The sequence below is a fragment of the Astatotilapia calliptera genome, chromosome 7, assembly GCF_964374335.1.
Source record: "Astatotilapia calliptera chromosome 7, fAstCal68.1, whole genome shotgun sequence".
Taxonomy (NCBI): domain Eukaryota; kingdom Metazoa; phylum Chordata; class Actinopteri; order Cichliformes; family Cichlidae; genus Astatotilapia; species Astatotilapia calliptera.
The window spans coordinates 35,459,110-35,475,974 of NC_137428.1; the positions used below are offsets into that span (position 1 = coordinate 35,459,110).

A 16,865-nucleotide genomic window follows, 5' to 3' on the forward strand; every position below is an offset into this window, starting at 1 on the left:
CTGTTGGTTAGTGAAGTTCTGTTATTATGCTTTGAGGTCTGTCACAATACTTGCGTTTTAAGAAGTTTGGATCTGACTGAGAAACAGGAATGCCACAAGCTCACTGGTTAACACATTTCTGACCCAATAATGACCAAAGATTAGAAAATTACCTTTATGTTTTATTTATTAAGACCTGTAACTACCAATTTAACAAATAAATGCATGCGTCACAGGGCAAGGGAGTCAAGTGATGTGTTCCCACAGGCTTTTATATAATTAGAAGTCATTTTGAAACCAAAAGGAATTGCCCCCTGGTGGCAGATTTAAGGCACTTTAGCACTAGCTTCACTTTTTTTGTTTTTTTAAGACCCAGAAGCTACATTCATCTTTTATATGTTTTTTTCCTGTGGGTAGAACTGATGTTGAAAGTAACTTGTGGGATTTGTGATAAAGTGAAACATATGAGGAAGCCTTGGCAACGGCTAAAAATTAAGTCATACTTTTCACAAACATAAAGAATGCAATCATAAATGGTTTCCAAGTCGAGCTACAGTGTTCTCACTTCCTTTTTGTGGCCCTATGAGAAATGTTAGCGTCTGCATCAGCACTTTCAGAAGTTTCGGTTTCTGCCCGTCCAGACTACAACACAAAATCTTGACATACAGGCAGCAGAGGACTTTGCCCCAACAATATCATCCTGAAGTCTTTATCCCGTGTACTCCGTATTTATTTTCTGGATTTCATTCCCCTCTCATTTCTATGCTAATTGTATTCGATGTTATTCGCTGGGCTTTTAGATTTTATTTCACTTTTTTATTAACTGTGCTGGTCTTGTGGATTTCTTCTTTTTTTGTCTCATTATAATGTATCTATTTTAATAGGCTATTCAACACATGTTAGTTGTATTTAATGTTTTGTACGCAGGAAGGGATAAAATATACGAGGGCAGTCTCGCATAGTTTAGGGGTCTTTAAATGCTGGAGTAGTGAGAACATTTTAAAATGCAAACCTATTAGTGTGGATGTACCCAAAGCTGCTTTCTGCTTCTACGTTGTCAGTTAGATGAAACACTTCAGCTCCTCCTCAGTTGACACGGCACGCTCGTATCATGAGCAGCTGCAGGAGGATGAAAAGCGGCGAGACGATGAGGCCGAACCACAGGTCTTTGGCTTGCTCCTGCTGGGCCAGCTTCTGGCACAGCAGAACTTCACACACCAGCTTCAGGCTGAGCACCGTTAGGACCCAGAGGAGCCGCAGCACTGCCAGGCGCTTCTCGTTATCCTGGTAAAGCCGGATGGACACGATGGCAGTGAAGTATGTGCTGAGGCCGTCTGCAGCAAACAGTGGGACGAACACCAGCCACCAGCTTAGCCCGGTGAACTCATCGACTTGCAGGGCGACCAACATGCTAAAGACCATCAGAGCCAGCAGGTGGAGGAAGAGTTCAAAGGTCGCGAAGCCCAGCCACTGGACCAGCTCTCTAAGAGAGAACAGCATGGCGAAGGACGTTGGGGACGGAGTGACTGTGGATGGCCAAGTCACACACAGGGCAGCCCTGGATGCAGGTCAAAGTACTCCAGGGTGAGGGTGGCAGAGGGCTGATTATCCCAGGGCAGGAGTGGTTAGGTGGTGGAGAGGTGGCACACTGTAGGCTACATCTTCAGATCCACCCTGGGAACGACAATAGAAGTGAAAAAGCTAATGATGATCATAGCTTTGTCATTAAATTAGTTTACCACCTTATTTTTAAACATTTGTTTACATTTTACAGACTAAACTACACAATTTCAACTCTTAGCCACAGTGTTGGCACAGTTTTTAATTTGTTACAGACATATAGTACTGTGCAAAAGTCTAGAGCCACCCCTCAATCCTTTATATTTTGTTTTAAGGATGTCATTTTCTTCTAGTGGTCAAGAGCAACACCACTCCAGGTCTTTCAAAGTTTTCATTTGGATATTGGTTGCTTTTTCCATTTTCAAATCTTGTACCTGGTCATTTTCAGAGGAATGCTTTTTGTTTTAATGATAAGCCACTCATACACTGACCTAACCTCACCTAATCCTAACTAAGGATGAACCGGTGAGCCTACACATAAGTTAAAATAAGAATTTTAACTTTCATCTTTCAAAAAAACAAACAAAAACAAAACAAGACCTGACAACAACACAAAATTTGACAAGTTCAAAATTGTATTTTGGGACCCACAAGTTGATTCCCAAATTATCCAAAAACCTGGCAAATCTTGGCTTCCTGTGCAGTGTGTCCTTTTAATAAAAAATAAAAAAAATTGAAAGAAATCTGGATAAGTGAAGCCGTCGCAGGCCTAAAAAGCGATCTACAGCAGATAAACAGTATCTGTAAGTAATTCCCTTAAGAGGAAATTTTTTAACCAAAGGCCTGACACATTTGGCCCTTCATTTGATGCATATATTACTTGCTGCCTAATATACACACCGTATTTCCATTTGTGTTTGCACATTTTTCAATTAAGTGGTGCATTTTAAAATGTAAAGAAATGAGGGGTAGCTCGAGATTTTTGCACAGTACTGTAGTTGCACTTAAAGAAACATGCTTAAGAGAGTTCAGAGTGTGTTGAAGAATAAAGGTGGTCACACCAAATACTGACTCTTCCAAAATACTTCTCTCTCTGTATACATGCTTTGTATTTCCATGTAGCTTCATTGCAATATATCCCTGAATGAATTTATCAGAAATAAACCCTTTTGTGTATTTCAAAACATACTGTGCTTCACTCATCAAAACTGATAACAGGATCACCCAGCACAGTTGAACAAGCAGATTTGTATTATTTTGGAACTTTTACTTATTTATCCTCCACGCACACACACACTCATATTTTTAAAAATGTGTAATTATGATTATTCAGCAATAGTAGCGTTAATAACATATGATTTTCTTTTTAAACTATTATTTGTGTATGCATTGTTTTATTGTCATTTATTGATTTTACAATGTGTTTTAAATATATTTTTTAAAAGTGTACATGATTTTTATTACACTTTATTGTTTACTCGTAGTCTTTTTTGAATGCTCAGGGCCCCCAAAAACACCCATATTTTGTAGATACAAGGCTGTTGATTAAACGTCACTGACGTCCACTCCCTCCTGATTTCCAGACCTTGACAGCTCCATAACTATTCTTATTAATCTCAGCCCTACCGCTCTGAGTGAGGTAAAAACGTCTGACGCGAGAGTAACTGCAAAAAATAGTGTTTAATACAGAGAATCCAGCGGCAATCACGAAGATAGCTTCAATTTAAGCTAATAGCCAGTTAGCTAGAAATTATACTGAGCTTCTAATTACTAACAGTGCGCTTGTTTACATACACAAGACGTGTTTCAGTATAACACTTTTATTTACCTTAGAAACAAATGCGAGTCTTCTTCTTCATCACACAAGATGTCTGAAATTTTAGAAATCACCGAGGCTAACAAGCTGTTAGCATTGTACCTTCTGCTATTTTCTTGCTGCTGAGAGATATCGCGAGAACACTACCCCCACCCCACAGGCTGATACGGTGGCCCTTAAAGGATAATTTGTTTTGGGTTTTTTTGCGTTTATTTATATATTGTTGAAAAATGCCCAAAGATATATCAAACTGTTACAGATACATGAATAGCAATTATTTGTATTATTTTTTTTCTAAAAAATTAAAAGTATAATTATATTAGACAACCTTATTACAAGCAGAACTGCAGTCGATAGGTGGCGATAGCATAAAACTAAAATCGACACCACCGAAGAAGGACACAATGTCAGTCGACTTCAGTACGGAGAAGTGAGAAGCTGTTGTCTTGAGAGGTGAGTTTATTGGTGTATTTTAACGTCTGCTCTTTTTTCATGTCTTTCAACTATAATATATTTATGACATTAGCTGCGGTTAGCGATGATTTCTGTAGTTCCCCAGTCAGTAAAAACTATATTTTCTAACTAAACGTGAAGAAGAGTACCTGCTCAATGAAAAGCTTGAATTAAAGTTCAGAGAAGAATGACGTCTCATTTAAAGTGTTTTTTGGCCTTTGCGGTTCTCACTTTGATCATAAACAAGGTTAGAAAATATTTAGTAACTGTGTTAAGATGCCACTATGCGCTTCCTACTGTGGAGTTATTCTTTCTGAAATCATTACATTTTTACATCCTAGATTTTCCTAAAATTTTGTGGTCCAAAGTTTGCACATAAATAATACTTGCTGTGAAATTTTAGCTTCATATATCAATATCAGTTTTCTTTCTTTCTTTCTTTCAAAAAGACCTGTACCTCCCAAAATGAAAACCTGTACTTACATTTTTGATTGAGCAAACATGATAATTTTATATTTTGTGGTACAATTTATCAGTAGATGATCTGAAGAAACAAAATTCTGGAGTTTCTTCATAGTACTCTTATTATAAGACGATAATTTTGGAAAATCAAATTTTTCATTTTAGACCCCATTTACAGACCTACTGCTTAGGAGGGGTCTTATAATTCAGGTTAAGTTAGAAATATACTAAGAAGAATTAAACATTCAAAAGGAACACATGTATTTTTTTGAATATATAACAATAAATGTAATAAAACGATTAAGAGTAATGAAAAAGGGATTATTGGCTCATTTCTTGTAGGTAGTCCTGTCAGGCCAAGTCTGCATGGCAGTTACAAGACCGTAACATAACCCTAAGATCTTGTGGTGAAAAGCTGGTTCAGTCTATTAAGATAACATTTCGGAGGCAGCTGTGGGTTGTTGACTCTGCAGTTGGATTGAGCCGAGCTGCTGTTTGAAGAAGCAACTCCATGCATGCTTGATCAGTGTTAACGGTCACCGAGCTGATGGGCAAATGTGTGACAGAGAGGGAATATTTTGGATCTTTGTCATTGATGGTTTCCCTGTTTCCGTGTAAAGATGCAGACGCCTGCAGAATCAATCCTCCACAGTGGCTACTTCCACCCAACCCTAAGATACTGGCAGACCTGCATTGCCGATTTAAGACCTGACAATCTTATCTACCCAATCTTTGTTACGTAAGTCTTAAAATGACTTGGGGTTGACCAGAAGAAGTTTAGGTCAGTACATTTAAATCTTCTCACTCTTGTTATGTGGCCTTCTTTGCTGCAGAGATGGTGCAGATGCAGTAGAGCCCATCGGCAGCCTGCCGGGACAAGCCAGGTAAGGTCCACAGCCATCAATAGCATCAAGTCTTCACAGCTGCAGCACCCACTTTCAGAACAGCTTAAAAACCTATTGAAAAAAGAATAATTACATTATAGAAGTGTTCATTTTAACAAAAATCACATGGGGTATGGTGTCACCCTGCAGTTGTGAAACCACTGAGGGTGTAGTCTCCAGATAAAAATAGTCAGGAAGGGCGGAGCCAGAGCCAAACACTGGACCTGGACCGAGATAAGACGAGAATCGTTAGACCTGTACCTCCCAAAATGAAAACCTCTACTTACATTTTTTGGAGCGTCTTGGTAACAAGACATAGAAATGGAAAATTTATTAAAATATCTGTTTACCATGTAAATATTAATGTTTGCACATATACAGAATGTAATGAAATTCATTCTGGTTTCTAGTGTGTAATTGGTGTGTCATTTGGGTTCCATGAAATCCAAATGACAGACCAGATCACAAACACCAATTACTTAAACTGCAGAAATGGCGTGTTGATGACATAAAGTCTTGGATGATCTCTAATTTCCTGTTTCTAAATTCAGATAAAACTGAGGTTTTTGTATTGGGCCCTTAAAAAAAAAAAAATTCAGAAACATCATGTCAAACCAGATATGTCAGATGGCGTGACCTTGGCCTCGAGTAACACTGCGTAGTCTTGGAGTCATTTTTGACCACAATATTTCCTTCAGTGTGCGTATTAAGCATCTCTGTAGGACTGCTTTCTTGCATTTGTGCAATATCTCTAAAATTAGAAACCTCCTGTCTCAGAAATGAGTTCACACGTTTATTACTTCTAGTCTGGACTATCGTAATTCATTACCGGGCTGTCCTAAAAACTCACTGAAGGCTTCAGTTGAACCAAATATACAATTCCTTTTGTGCATGAAACTAAGAACCAATTCAAGTCACACTGATGAATCACATGAAAACATTCCTGTACCCTGTGATAGGGCTGGGCGATACATCGAGGTTTTTTTTTTTTTTTTAAATATCGATATATTTTCATACGAGATATAAGATGTGACAATATCGTTTATATCGATATAGTCTATGTTACGTTGTGTGGAGCCGCAGGTTTGCCTCTCTTTCGTCCACTTTTGTCTCTACGCAACGTTACTCGGCCTCGACTCTCCTTCACTGAACACAACTCCCCCTCCCCCATAGCTTCACCTGCAGGCAATGACAAGATGAAAGCGGAAAATCTCCGTTAGCGAGTTACCGCGGATAGCCCCGTGCGTGGGGCTGGACGGCGTCAACGTGTTAGCGAGCTAACCGCGCTAACGACATGCAGCCCGGAGGGGCTGCACGGCCTAAAATCCTTTCATTTTCTCAAAACTCGACAGTGCGCCTTATTATGGGCTCAAAATGTGGTCATAAATATTTTGTATGTGTAAAAAGAATTTGTGTGCGTAAAAAGAATTTGTGTACGTAAAAAAGATTTGTGTGTGTGTAAAAAAAGATTTGTGTGTGTGTGTAAAAAAAGATTTGTGTGTGTGTGTAAAAAAAGATTTGTGTGTGCGTAAAAAAAGATTTGTGTGTGGACTTAGAAAAAAACCCCTGCAAGTTACAAGTACGGATTTTGACCCTATTTTTCTTCCTTTCATCTGATTGGTCAATGTCATGTCAATCACAAATGTAACAATCCAATCAGAGAACAGATGGGTTTGGCTGTCGGAGGGGCGCTTTTTTTGAACTGCAGGTCTTTGAAGGGAATAAATGCCCTTTTACATGCCAACCCAGCGTTTTCCTTCATCACCACGAAGGAAAACAGTCTGTGGTCGTCCGAGTTTGGTGATTTTTGTGTCACAGGACTACGTGTTTAATACAGGGACTTCCACAGCCTTTTCAACAGCGCTGCGGACCGCAGGGGGGGCAGTGTTTTGGAAATGACAGTCTTCATTACAAAGCTTTCTTCGTTATGAATTAGCATACATGTTTTTATTGAACATTTGAAGAACCAGCAAAAAAACCCCAAACTCTTGTAGAGGACATAAAGTCAGAGATAGAAAAGACAAGGAGCAGGTGCATCTAGTACAGGTAGAGCTGCTGCAAAAACCCACAGAGCCCAGCAGCCAGCAACAAATTCTGGATCCTTTGCTTTTAGTTAGCAGTTAGCATTAGCAGCACATCCTGCATCCGATGTGAAAGGACTTTTATGCTGCGCGCTGTGACTCACAGCAATGGTCCTGGGTCAGCCCTGACTTTGTGTTAAACTAATCCTAAAGTAATAATGGTATTTCTAACCACTGATATACCACAACTTTTTCCTTTCAATAGCTACTGAAAGTTAGGGGACCTAGCTGCTATCGGATATTTATATAGCGATCCTCCAGCTTCAAACTGTATCACCCTTCAAGGACCTGCAGTTCAAAAAAGCGCCCCTCGACAGCCAAACCCATCTGTTCTCTGATTGGATTGTTACATTTGTGATTGACATGACATTGACCAATCAGATGAAGGGAAGAAAAATAGTGTCAAAATTCGTACTTGTAACTTGCAGGGGTTTTTTTCCACACACAAATCTTTTTTACACACACACAAATCTTTTTTACACACACACAAATCTTTTTTACACACACACAAATCTTTTTTTACACACACACACAAATCTTTTTTTACGCACACACAAATCTCTTTTACGCGCACGCAAATCTTTTTTACGCACACACAAATCTTTTTTACACACACACAAATCTTTTTTACACACACACAAATCTTTTTTTACGCACACACAAATCTTTTACACACACACACAAATCTTTTTTTACGCACACACAAATCTTTTACACACACACACAAATCTTTTTTTACGCACACACAAATCTCTTTTACGCGCACGCAAATCTTTTTTACGCACACACAAATCTTTTTTACGCACACACAAATCTTTTTTACGCACACACAAATCTCTTTTACACACACACAAATCTTTTTTTACGCACACACAAATCTTTTACACACACACACAAATCTTTTTTTACGCACACACAAATCTCTTTTACGCGCACGCAAATCTTTTTTACGCACACACAAATCTTTTTTACACACACACAAATCTTTTTTACACACACACAAATCTTTTTTTACGCACACACAAATCTTTTTTACACATACAAAGTATTTATGACCACATTTTGAGCCCATACCCTTATGTATGAATTCTGGTTGTGCTTACTGACCGCGAACCGATTTTATGTGGTACACAGCGCTCAGCAATCTGTCAAAAAATGTTTTAATATGACTTTGCTAAACTACGGAGCTGCACCGCTTGATGGATTGTCATTATATTTGTACCTGCAGATATGGAGTGAACAAGCTGGAGGGAATGTTGCGTCCACTTGTGGATAATGGCTTGAAGTGTGTGCTGATTTTTGGTGTCCCGGCTAAAATAGCAAAGGTATGAAGATCTAAAAACCTCCAGGTAGACTTTTTAAGTCATTTGTTAAAAGTTCATCAGTGAAAAGTTTCTGTTGGAAATGATTAGACTGGATTCACTTCGCTGATATTTTGTGCCTGAATGGGAGCAAATTCCTGAAGCCAGAAGCTTTCTGGAAAGCCTGACATCTTGCTATAGCTGGTTGTTACTGCCCGAAGATTTGTACTGACACGACTCAGTTCCCTCACACTTGGACTCGCTGATCTCTCATGCTTCCTCCTTCAGGATGAGAGGGGTTCAGGCGCCGACACCGACGATACACCGGCGGTACTGGCAGTCAAGAAAATCCGATCTTTGTTCCCGGAGCTGCTGGTGGCGTGTGATGTCTGTCTGTGTCCCTACACGTCACACGGACACTGTGGTCAGTGGCTTGTCCTCGTAAAGCAGCCTAAAGTTCATATATTTGTGTTGTCATATTATTTATTTATTTGTTATTTTTCTTTGCAGGCATCCTGAATGATGATGGCGCACTGAACAATGATGCCAGCTGTCTGCGTTTGGCTGAAGTAGCGCTGGCGTACGCTCGTGCTGGTAATTCTTTACTTTGTTTTTTCATGATTGTGCTTGTTTTATTAGTGTGACAAACTGGAGGAAGCCTCCTCATCCTCTCCTTTCCTCTTTTTTTTTTTTTTTTTTTTTTTTTTAAATTTTATTAATGTAAGGCAAAGTTAAAGCCACACTACACTAGACTACATTTGGTGCACTAATCATCGCGTTGTATGTTGCTCTGCAGGTTGTCACATCATCGCTCCCTCTGATATGATGGATGGAAGAGTTAGAGCCATAAAACAAGCACTGATTTCCAATGGTTTGGGAAATAAGGTAAATGTATTAACTTTTATTAATATTTAGATGCAACTCAGAAACCTGCGACCTAGTCTCATAGTGTGGCTCATCAAAGTATAACCATTCGCCTGCGATCCTACCTTTTACTATTGGGAAAGAATGTGGAAAATGCTAAAAACTGAGAATGATGTTCCCTCCAGAGAATTTCAGAACAGATTTATTCTCCAGGAATAAATCAAGACTCATCAGGCCAGGCAACATTCTTCTTCTATTGTCCAATTTTGATGAACCCGTCCAAACTGTAGCCTCAGTATGGTCTTCTGCTGCTATTGTGCAGAGATGCTCTTCTGCATAACAAATAGTTATTTTTAGTCATTCTTATCAGCTGCAGGAGCTGGTGTTACACTCATGATACACAGACAGTGACTGGTAATTGGATTATGTCATTGTTATTTTTATATGGTGTTCATTTTGGCAGCAAATTGTGATTCAGATTTAGTCAGTGCCTTTTAGTCATTATTTAGGCATCTAAATTCTTTTAGTTTTAGTTGACTAAATATCATATGAGTTATAGTAGACTACATCCAAGAATTGAATGTTAAAGTTTGTCTGTGAAGGTTCTCAGTCATCCAGGTCATCGTAGTCAAAGGAGCTTGCAAAGAAAAGCGTCTGGACTTCTTTAAGTTGCTTGAAGACGTTTCACCTCTCATCAGAGAAGCTTCTTCAGTTCTAAGGTCAAATGGTGGGGAGTCCCAGATTTAATCCCAGTGGGAGTATCCCCCCAAAGAGGGACAGAAGGACCCCCTGATGGTCCTCTAATCACATGAGCCAAGGTGTGAAACTGGGTGTGGGTCCCAATCAGCCAAGGTTTCGGGTGAGTTCATTGTGAAACCTGGCCCCACCTTATCATGCGATTTCCTGAGGTCAGATGGCCCAGGGTGTGAGTGAGCGTTAAGGCGTCTGGGGAGGGATCTCAAAACTGGATTATAGATGGCAGACAGTTTGTGTCGTAAACCCCACTGTGAGCGACCATCTTTGGTCGCTCACAGTGGACATAGATGGCTTCTTTCATTCCTCTTTCAAACCATCTGTCCTCTCTGTCCAAAATGTGAACATTGGCATCTTCGAAAGAGTGTCCTTTATCCTTAAGATGCAGATGGACTGCTGAGTCTTGTCCTGTGGAGGTGGCTCTTCTGTGTTGTGCCATGCGCTTCTGAAGTGGCTGTTTGGTCTCTCTGATGTAGAGGCCTCTCCCTCCGTCCAACCTCACAATACAAGAAAAGAAGGAACTCTGGGACTCTCCGCCATTTGACCTTAGAACTGAAGAAGCTTCTCTGATGAGAGGTGAAACGTCTTCAAGCAACTTAAAGAAGTCCAGACGCTTTTCTTTGAAAGCTCCTTTGACTAATGTTAACGTTTGTTTACCAGAGAGAGTTGTGCCACATGGTTTACCAAGAGTCTTATTTTCCTTGACACCAAATCAAAATGTGTCCATACTTCTACTCTTCTCTTCCTCCCAAGCATTGACATTTTGTCATGTTTCCATGAGGAACGGGGAGCATGGGAACTCCCACCCTGTTTGTCAGGAGCTGATCACATTGTGCGCGTCTGACCTTTCTGCACAATGAGATTACTTCTGATTGGATCACTTCCAAACTCGTCCCGCCTTCCTACACATCTTAATTAGTTGTGATTGGCTCTCGTCTCTCCAGACCGTTTTCATCCTGTTGTTATTCATCTACGAAATTGTCAATACTCTTCATCAGTTTTTGTCCCCATGCAACAGTTTTTTATGTCATCAGGTGGGAAAAAAGGTTCTTGACAAAAACTGTAATAAAATAAAATCTTCTTGAATTTTTTTTGTTTTTTCTTCTTTGTTTTCAGGTTTCAGTGCTGAGCTACAGTGCAAAGTTTGCTTCTTGCTATTATGGTCCCTTCAGGTAAGTGAACTTCAAACTGCATTGTTAACAGATCAGTCAAGGGGCACTTTGAACTGAGAAGAGGCCTAACCCCACCCCTTGCTGTGTTCATATACAGGGATGCTGCACAGTCGAAGCCTGCATTCGGGGACAGACGCTGCTATCAGCTGCCTCCTGGCGCGCGAGGGCTCGCCATCAGAGCTGTGGTAAATGATTTGTGAACACATCTGTTTGGCAAAAAAGTTTTTACACTCAAACACTTGTTGGGTATCCTGAGCTGTTGGTCTGTGCTGCAGGAGCGAGATGTGAGAGAAGGTGCGGACATGCTGATGGTGAAGCCGGGTCTGCCATATCTGGACATCATGAGGGAAGTCAAAGACAAGGTAAGCAGCTATATTTCATGTACCAGTCCAGTGAGGGTGGGAGAATTCAAATAAAGCATACTTAAAATTCCTTCAGTTAATTAGCAACATTTTAAAATATTAAATGTTCTTTGGTTTCCTCGCCTCAGTTCCCCACTCACCCCTTGGCAGTGTACAATGTGTCTGGGGAGTTTGCTATGATATGGCATGGCGCGCAGGCTGGAGCGTTTGACTTGAAAGCGGCTGTGATGGAGGCCATGACAGCGTTCCGCAGGGCAGGTGAGACCCTCTGACAGTGTTTAATTACCTCAAAGAAAACCTCTTAATGTGCAGAACACTGCGCTTTTAAAGCCCCAGTCTGATGTTACAGGTGCTATTTTTAACCTCTGTTTATGTTTTATTTTTTCAGACAACAGTAGATACAGTTAGGCTAGTAAGTGTTTTGGCAGTGACACTAGTTTACCTGTTTATTTTTTCCTTTGTACTCCACCACAGTGTATTTTAAATCAGCCCATCCAGATGTGCCTGAAGTACAGACTTTCAGCTTTATTTCAAGGGATTTAACGATAGTTTAACTATCTTTTGATAACTTTTGGTCTCTTTACTTTTTACCCCTCAACTGTAAAAGGTATATGGGGTTTTGAGCAATGTGAACACCAAAGTTTGTGTAGTGTGTGACATAAGACTTTCAGATTGATGCCATAGGAGTATCTACTAATAGGCCACTGCCAATACTTTTTACTTTTAGAGTTATTAAATTTGTGAATACCCTTAAATGACGGCTGGTTTTTACCCCAGAGCAAAAATAAGAAGCAGGTGATCTCTGTACAGGAACGTTTAATATTCACCATCTTGTAAAATATGATCACAAGCTGCTCTGAATCATTTTTCTTTCATTTAGCTAGCTGCTTACTTTTCACGTTGATGCAGTCTGTGGTGAAAGGGACCAGGATGAGTCCACAGCAGTCAGCTAAATTAAAAGGAAGCTAAAGTAACAGCAGAATACAGATAACACATTTAGCTTGACGCAGTCTTTGAATTTCTTGTAAACTGGTAAAGACTGACAGCACCCATCCTGTCTCTCTAGCAGCAGTACCTGCAGCATGCAGGGGTGAGTCTAAAGGGAGGCACAGAAGTTACACTGCTACATGTATTTTAAAGCTTTATTTACTTTTCTTCATCCATTACCTGCTGCTTATTTGGGTCCTTTCATTGGTACGGCACTCTAAGAATAGATTCCCAGCCACTACCTCTATCTCTTCCACCCAACCCGGGGTGGATGCTTGAAGACACTCCACGTTGTAGCTTGGGCATGGCTGTGCTCAGCCTGAAAGTGTGAGGTTAGCCCACCACCCGCAGGAGGAGCTGCAGGGTCTGATGCAGTGTGGTCTAATCCCCAGTTACCAATATAAAGCGCCTTGAGGCGACTGTTGTGATCTGGCGCTATATAAATAAAATTGAATTGAATTAATATATATTTTTATATTAGAAAATATACATCTAATAATGTACTATTCTCATAGATCAGGCTAGCAGTAATTAAATCTGCTTTCTTGTGGGTCAGTAACAATCTGGTCTTCTGGTCTGGGCCCAAGTGAGGGGAAAAATTACATCCAGTTTCTATGTAGCTTTAATTAAGTGTTAGTTCTGCTCTGGATTTGGCTAATATTAATAGCTTCTCCTTGCTCTTTGATGTAGGCGCTGACATCATCATCACCTACTACACACCTCAGCTGCTCACCTGGCTGAAGGAGTGAAGAGAGATGATCTGGACCAGAACAGAGGTGGACCAACTGACAGGGCATGCTCGCTAAAAATCCCTTTAAGGGGGAAAAATGAATAAAATCCACAAATTGTGATCCGTTTTGGGCCTTTTTCTAATGTTTATGGTCAGTTTCATGATAGCAACTCAAATGGCAAAACTGCACATGTATCCACTGATACAGTATCATATATACCTGTCTGAGCTTATCAGGGGCTGATATGGAGCCGAACGCTGAGAGTGTAAATGCAGATTTTTCATTGTGACTTCTGGGTGTGTAGGATCAGTGTTAAATAAAGTCAGTTATCTCTACTAACCGTATATCTGTATGAATCATCCTAAAATGTCTGATATATGTGAAGTATTTCCAGAGAAAATAAAGTCATTCACTCGGATCTGTAACTGTGTGTATTATTTTTAGTCTTGTTTTTGTTTTTCCTGCTATGATTACACAAGTAATATGATTGCACCACTACTCTCATTACATAGGTACTTGATTACATAGGTAATCTGATTATATGAGTACTCTGATTACTGTATTACTCTGATTACCCAAGTACTCAGATTATCTAGTAATCTTATTACCTAAGTACTTTACTCTATTACAGTTTTACCCAGGTACACTGATTACCTGAGTAATTTGATTACAATAATTGATTCCAAGCATCGTACCTAGTTATGAGAGTAGTGGTGCAATCAGATTACCTGTGTAATCAGAGTAATCACATTACCCAAGTACTCTGATTACAGCTTTACTCTGACTACACATTACTGATTACTACCAACTTTTTAGTTACAGCAAGCCACAGACCAAGTCCAGCAATTTATCCAGAAACTTTGTTGTCTAGTAACAAAAATATACTCCTAACTCTAAAGTCGGTGGCTGGCTGGTTGATTTGTTTAACTTAATAAATTTGTTTAACTTAATAAATTTGCCTTGCCTTAATATCGCTACATAAAGTCAATTGACACCTACATTGAGCTTTATTGTTTTTTACTTTTATTTAATTTTCTGAGTTTCATCTTGTTTTCTGGGTGATATGGGAGCAGTAGGAATAATCAGAGCAGAGCGCCTGCAGTGTTTCTGGTCTATGGTGATGATTTTTGAAAGATTATGTCTTAAAGGAAGGAGACAAACATGCTGCTTTTTCTGTGAGTTTTTTTTTTAATTGAATTGTATTTCTAACATACTACTATTCAATAAACATTTCTGTTATAATGATTATGCCAAACACGCAAAATTAATTCTATGGTTGTTTTTGCAGCGTATAAACACCTTGACTGCTGTCTTTTGAGTCGCAGAAAAGCTGTTCAATGAATCATGAATGTCTAATTCAAGGTGCTGCAGTGTGGGTAGAGGTGATCACAGCTGGGCAGAAAAAACCCCTGTAAGAAGCAGCATTAAAACAGCAAACAGCTATTTTAATTGCTGCATATGACCTCTCCCTGCCTCTTCACAAGCCACATTTTAGATTATTTTCTGAGGAGTAAAGTTCCAGCTGAGCAGGAAAAGCCATTAAGATAGAGTCAAATATCAAAGAGGTGTCAACCTTACTACAACAATTGCAAAAAATAATTAAAAGAACTAAACTTAAACTAGAGGTGGCCAGAGCGATCCAAATATCGATAGTATCGATACCAACACTAGTATTGGTATCAAATTGATACTAGGAAGTTCAGTATGCAGCCTGCTGAACTGTGTTAATTATATCTTTGGACCAAATAAACCTCAAACATGCGCTATGAAAATTGTGTTGTTTAGAGACCGTAAGGTTTACATTCCAGGTCTCCAAAATCCCAGTTTCAAAACACATGAAAAGCTGAAAGGTGTGTTTTGTTGTGTTAACTAATTATTGTGGACAGTAACAATCACAGTGATATAGTGGTGATTAAATTGTGTTCAGAATTTGCAAATTGAGAATTCATCTCATAAGTCATAGCACACTATACTCGCCCAATTAGCTGCCTGAATAACCTTGGCAACACTGGCCCTGTATTTTCTTGGTATTGGATCGATACCAAAATTTGTAGTGTGGCACAGCACCACTGTGAATGAGGGAAAGTATGAATATTGAATGTTTTTGTTGAAATGTCCAGGCAAGTATATACATGTTAAATGACAAGATATACGTGTTCAAGGAGCGTCAATTAACACACAACTTCAGGTCTTTTGATTTCTATATGATAATTCTTCATAATTAAACAATAAGAAGAAGTAGTCTGATGTCCTGTAACCATTTTGAAATACAATAGCACATTAAGTATCGGTTTCGGGTCAGTATCGTCGATACCACCCTGATTTTTACTTGGTATCGGATTGGACAGGAAATCAGTGGTATCGCACATCGCTAACTTAAACATTAATGAATCATTCATTTATCATTTTCAAAAGCAGTGATGAAGAGCCTGAATTGTCTTGAAGAAAATACAGTATGTGTGTAGCTTTTCAAAAACAAAACAAAGTGTTGGACATTTTATTCATTTTAACATTAAATTTCATTCATAGCTTTTCTTGGACCCTGTCCACGATGCTTGATGAGTATATCTATAAAATATCTATAATAAGCATAAAGTAAACACTATATCTGCTTATCTACTACTTCAATGTGGGAGAAGAGGTTTTTTCCATATAGCCTCACATTTTCAGTTTTTGAACTCCCTTAACATGAAAATATTCATTATTTTACACATATAAGGAACCTTTTTACTCCATTTTCATCAACACAAGGCCCTCTTGCAGAAGGGCTGGCCCACCCTTTGCTATACACAGAGACGATTTTAAGGAATTTTGACCCCAAGATGGAGCTTCAAACCATATTTGAGCCTTACTTGGCTGAGTTTAGGGGAAAAATACTGCTTTTTTAGGTTCTTGGTTCCCTCGGACAACTTTAATCACGTTGACTTTAACTCAAGTGCTTAAGACATCCGTGGGTGCTATAGGAGCACCTATAGGAGGTGCTTGGAAACCCACTGTTTTTGTGTGCACCATTGAACTTTCTATTTTCTTCCATGACTTTTATTTTTTGGATTTTAATCCTTAGTTAGGTGGAACTGAAAACTATCCACTTCTACTGAAAATTAAAAAGATAAGGTGACAGGTGACAGATGTAGGCTGGATGGTTAATCAAAATGTAATGTTAAAAAAGTATAACTGTTCGTGTCCCATACTATACTAGCAGCATGTCTCCTGGGAATCTTTTTAATGCCTGGAAAGAATTCTGTGACGTTTTATACAAACACTCATTTTACCAAGTGAATCAAATTTTGCTGATTCCCTGTTGTGACCAGAATCCAACAAGCAAAACACGGACAAAGAGTATGTTTACTTTACTTAAAACAGGAACAATTTACCCTTCCAAGAGTGTCCCTGTAAATACACATTAGTAATGCACATGAGATACAAAGTGAAAAGCAAAAACAACCAAAAATTATAAACT

The 16,865-nt window shown here is 39.2% G+C and overlaps 2 protein-coding genes across 2 annotated transcripts; one reads left to right on the plus strand and one right to left on the minus strand.

Annotated features, from left to right (window-relative positions):
* Positions 1–471: 471 nt before the first annotated feature.
* tmem203 (transmembrane protein 203) lies at positions 472–3,506 on the minus strand. The gene is made up of 2 exons (XM_026174431.2): positions 3,368–3,506; positions 472–1,653 (listed from the first exon to the last, which is right to left on the minus strand). The coding sequence occupies exon 2, from the start codon at positions 1,477–1,479 to the stop codon at positions 1,066–1,068; it is 414 nt and encodes a 137-aa protein (XP_026030216.1). The 5' UTR covers positions 1,480–1,653; positions 3,368–3,506; the 3' UTR covers positions 472–1,065.
* A 160-nt stretch (positions 3,507–3,666) lies between these two features.
* Positions 3,667–13,823, plus strand: alad (aminolevulinate dehydratase). Its single transcript, XM_026174425.2, has 12 exons — positions 3,667–3,808; positions 4,891–5,009; positions 5,104–5,154; positions 8,464–8,560; positions 8,825–8,960; positions 9,047–9,130; positions 9,333–9,421; positions 11,270–11,325; positions 11,423–11,510; positions 11,601–11,687; positions 11,816–11,945; positions 13,365–13,823. Exons 2-12 carry the CDS (start codon positions 4,891–4,893, stop codon positions 13,421–13,423), a joined length of 996 nt encoding a protein of 331 aa, XP_026030210.1. The 5' UTR covers positions 3,667–3,808; the 3' UTR covers positions 13,424–13,823.
* Positions 13,824–16,865: the final 3,042 nt, after the last annotated feature.

Excerpts from the sequence above, each read along its gene's own strand:
- tmem203 (XM_026174431.2), bottom strand. The coding sequence starts at position 1,479 with ATGCTGTTCTCTCTTAGAGAGCTGGTCCAGTGGCTGGGCTTCGCGACC.
- alad (XM_026174425.2), top strand. The coding sequence starts at position 4,891 with ATGCAGACGCCTGCAGAATCAATCCTCCACAGTGGCTACTTCCACCCA. Across the intron at positions 9,131-9,332 it reads GCTGGCGTACGCTCGTGCTG|GTTGTCACATCATCGCTCCC; the intron begins GTAATTCTTTAC and ends GTTGCTCTGCAG. Across the intron at positions 11,326-11,422 it reads TGCTATTATGGTCCCTTCAG|GGATGCTGCACAGTCGAAGC; the intron begins GTAAGTGAACTT and ends GTTCATATACAG.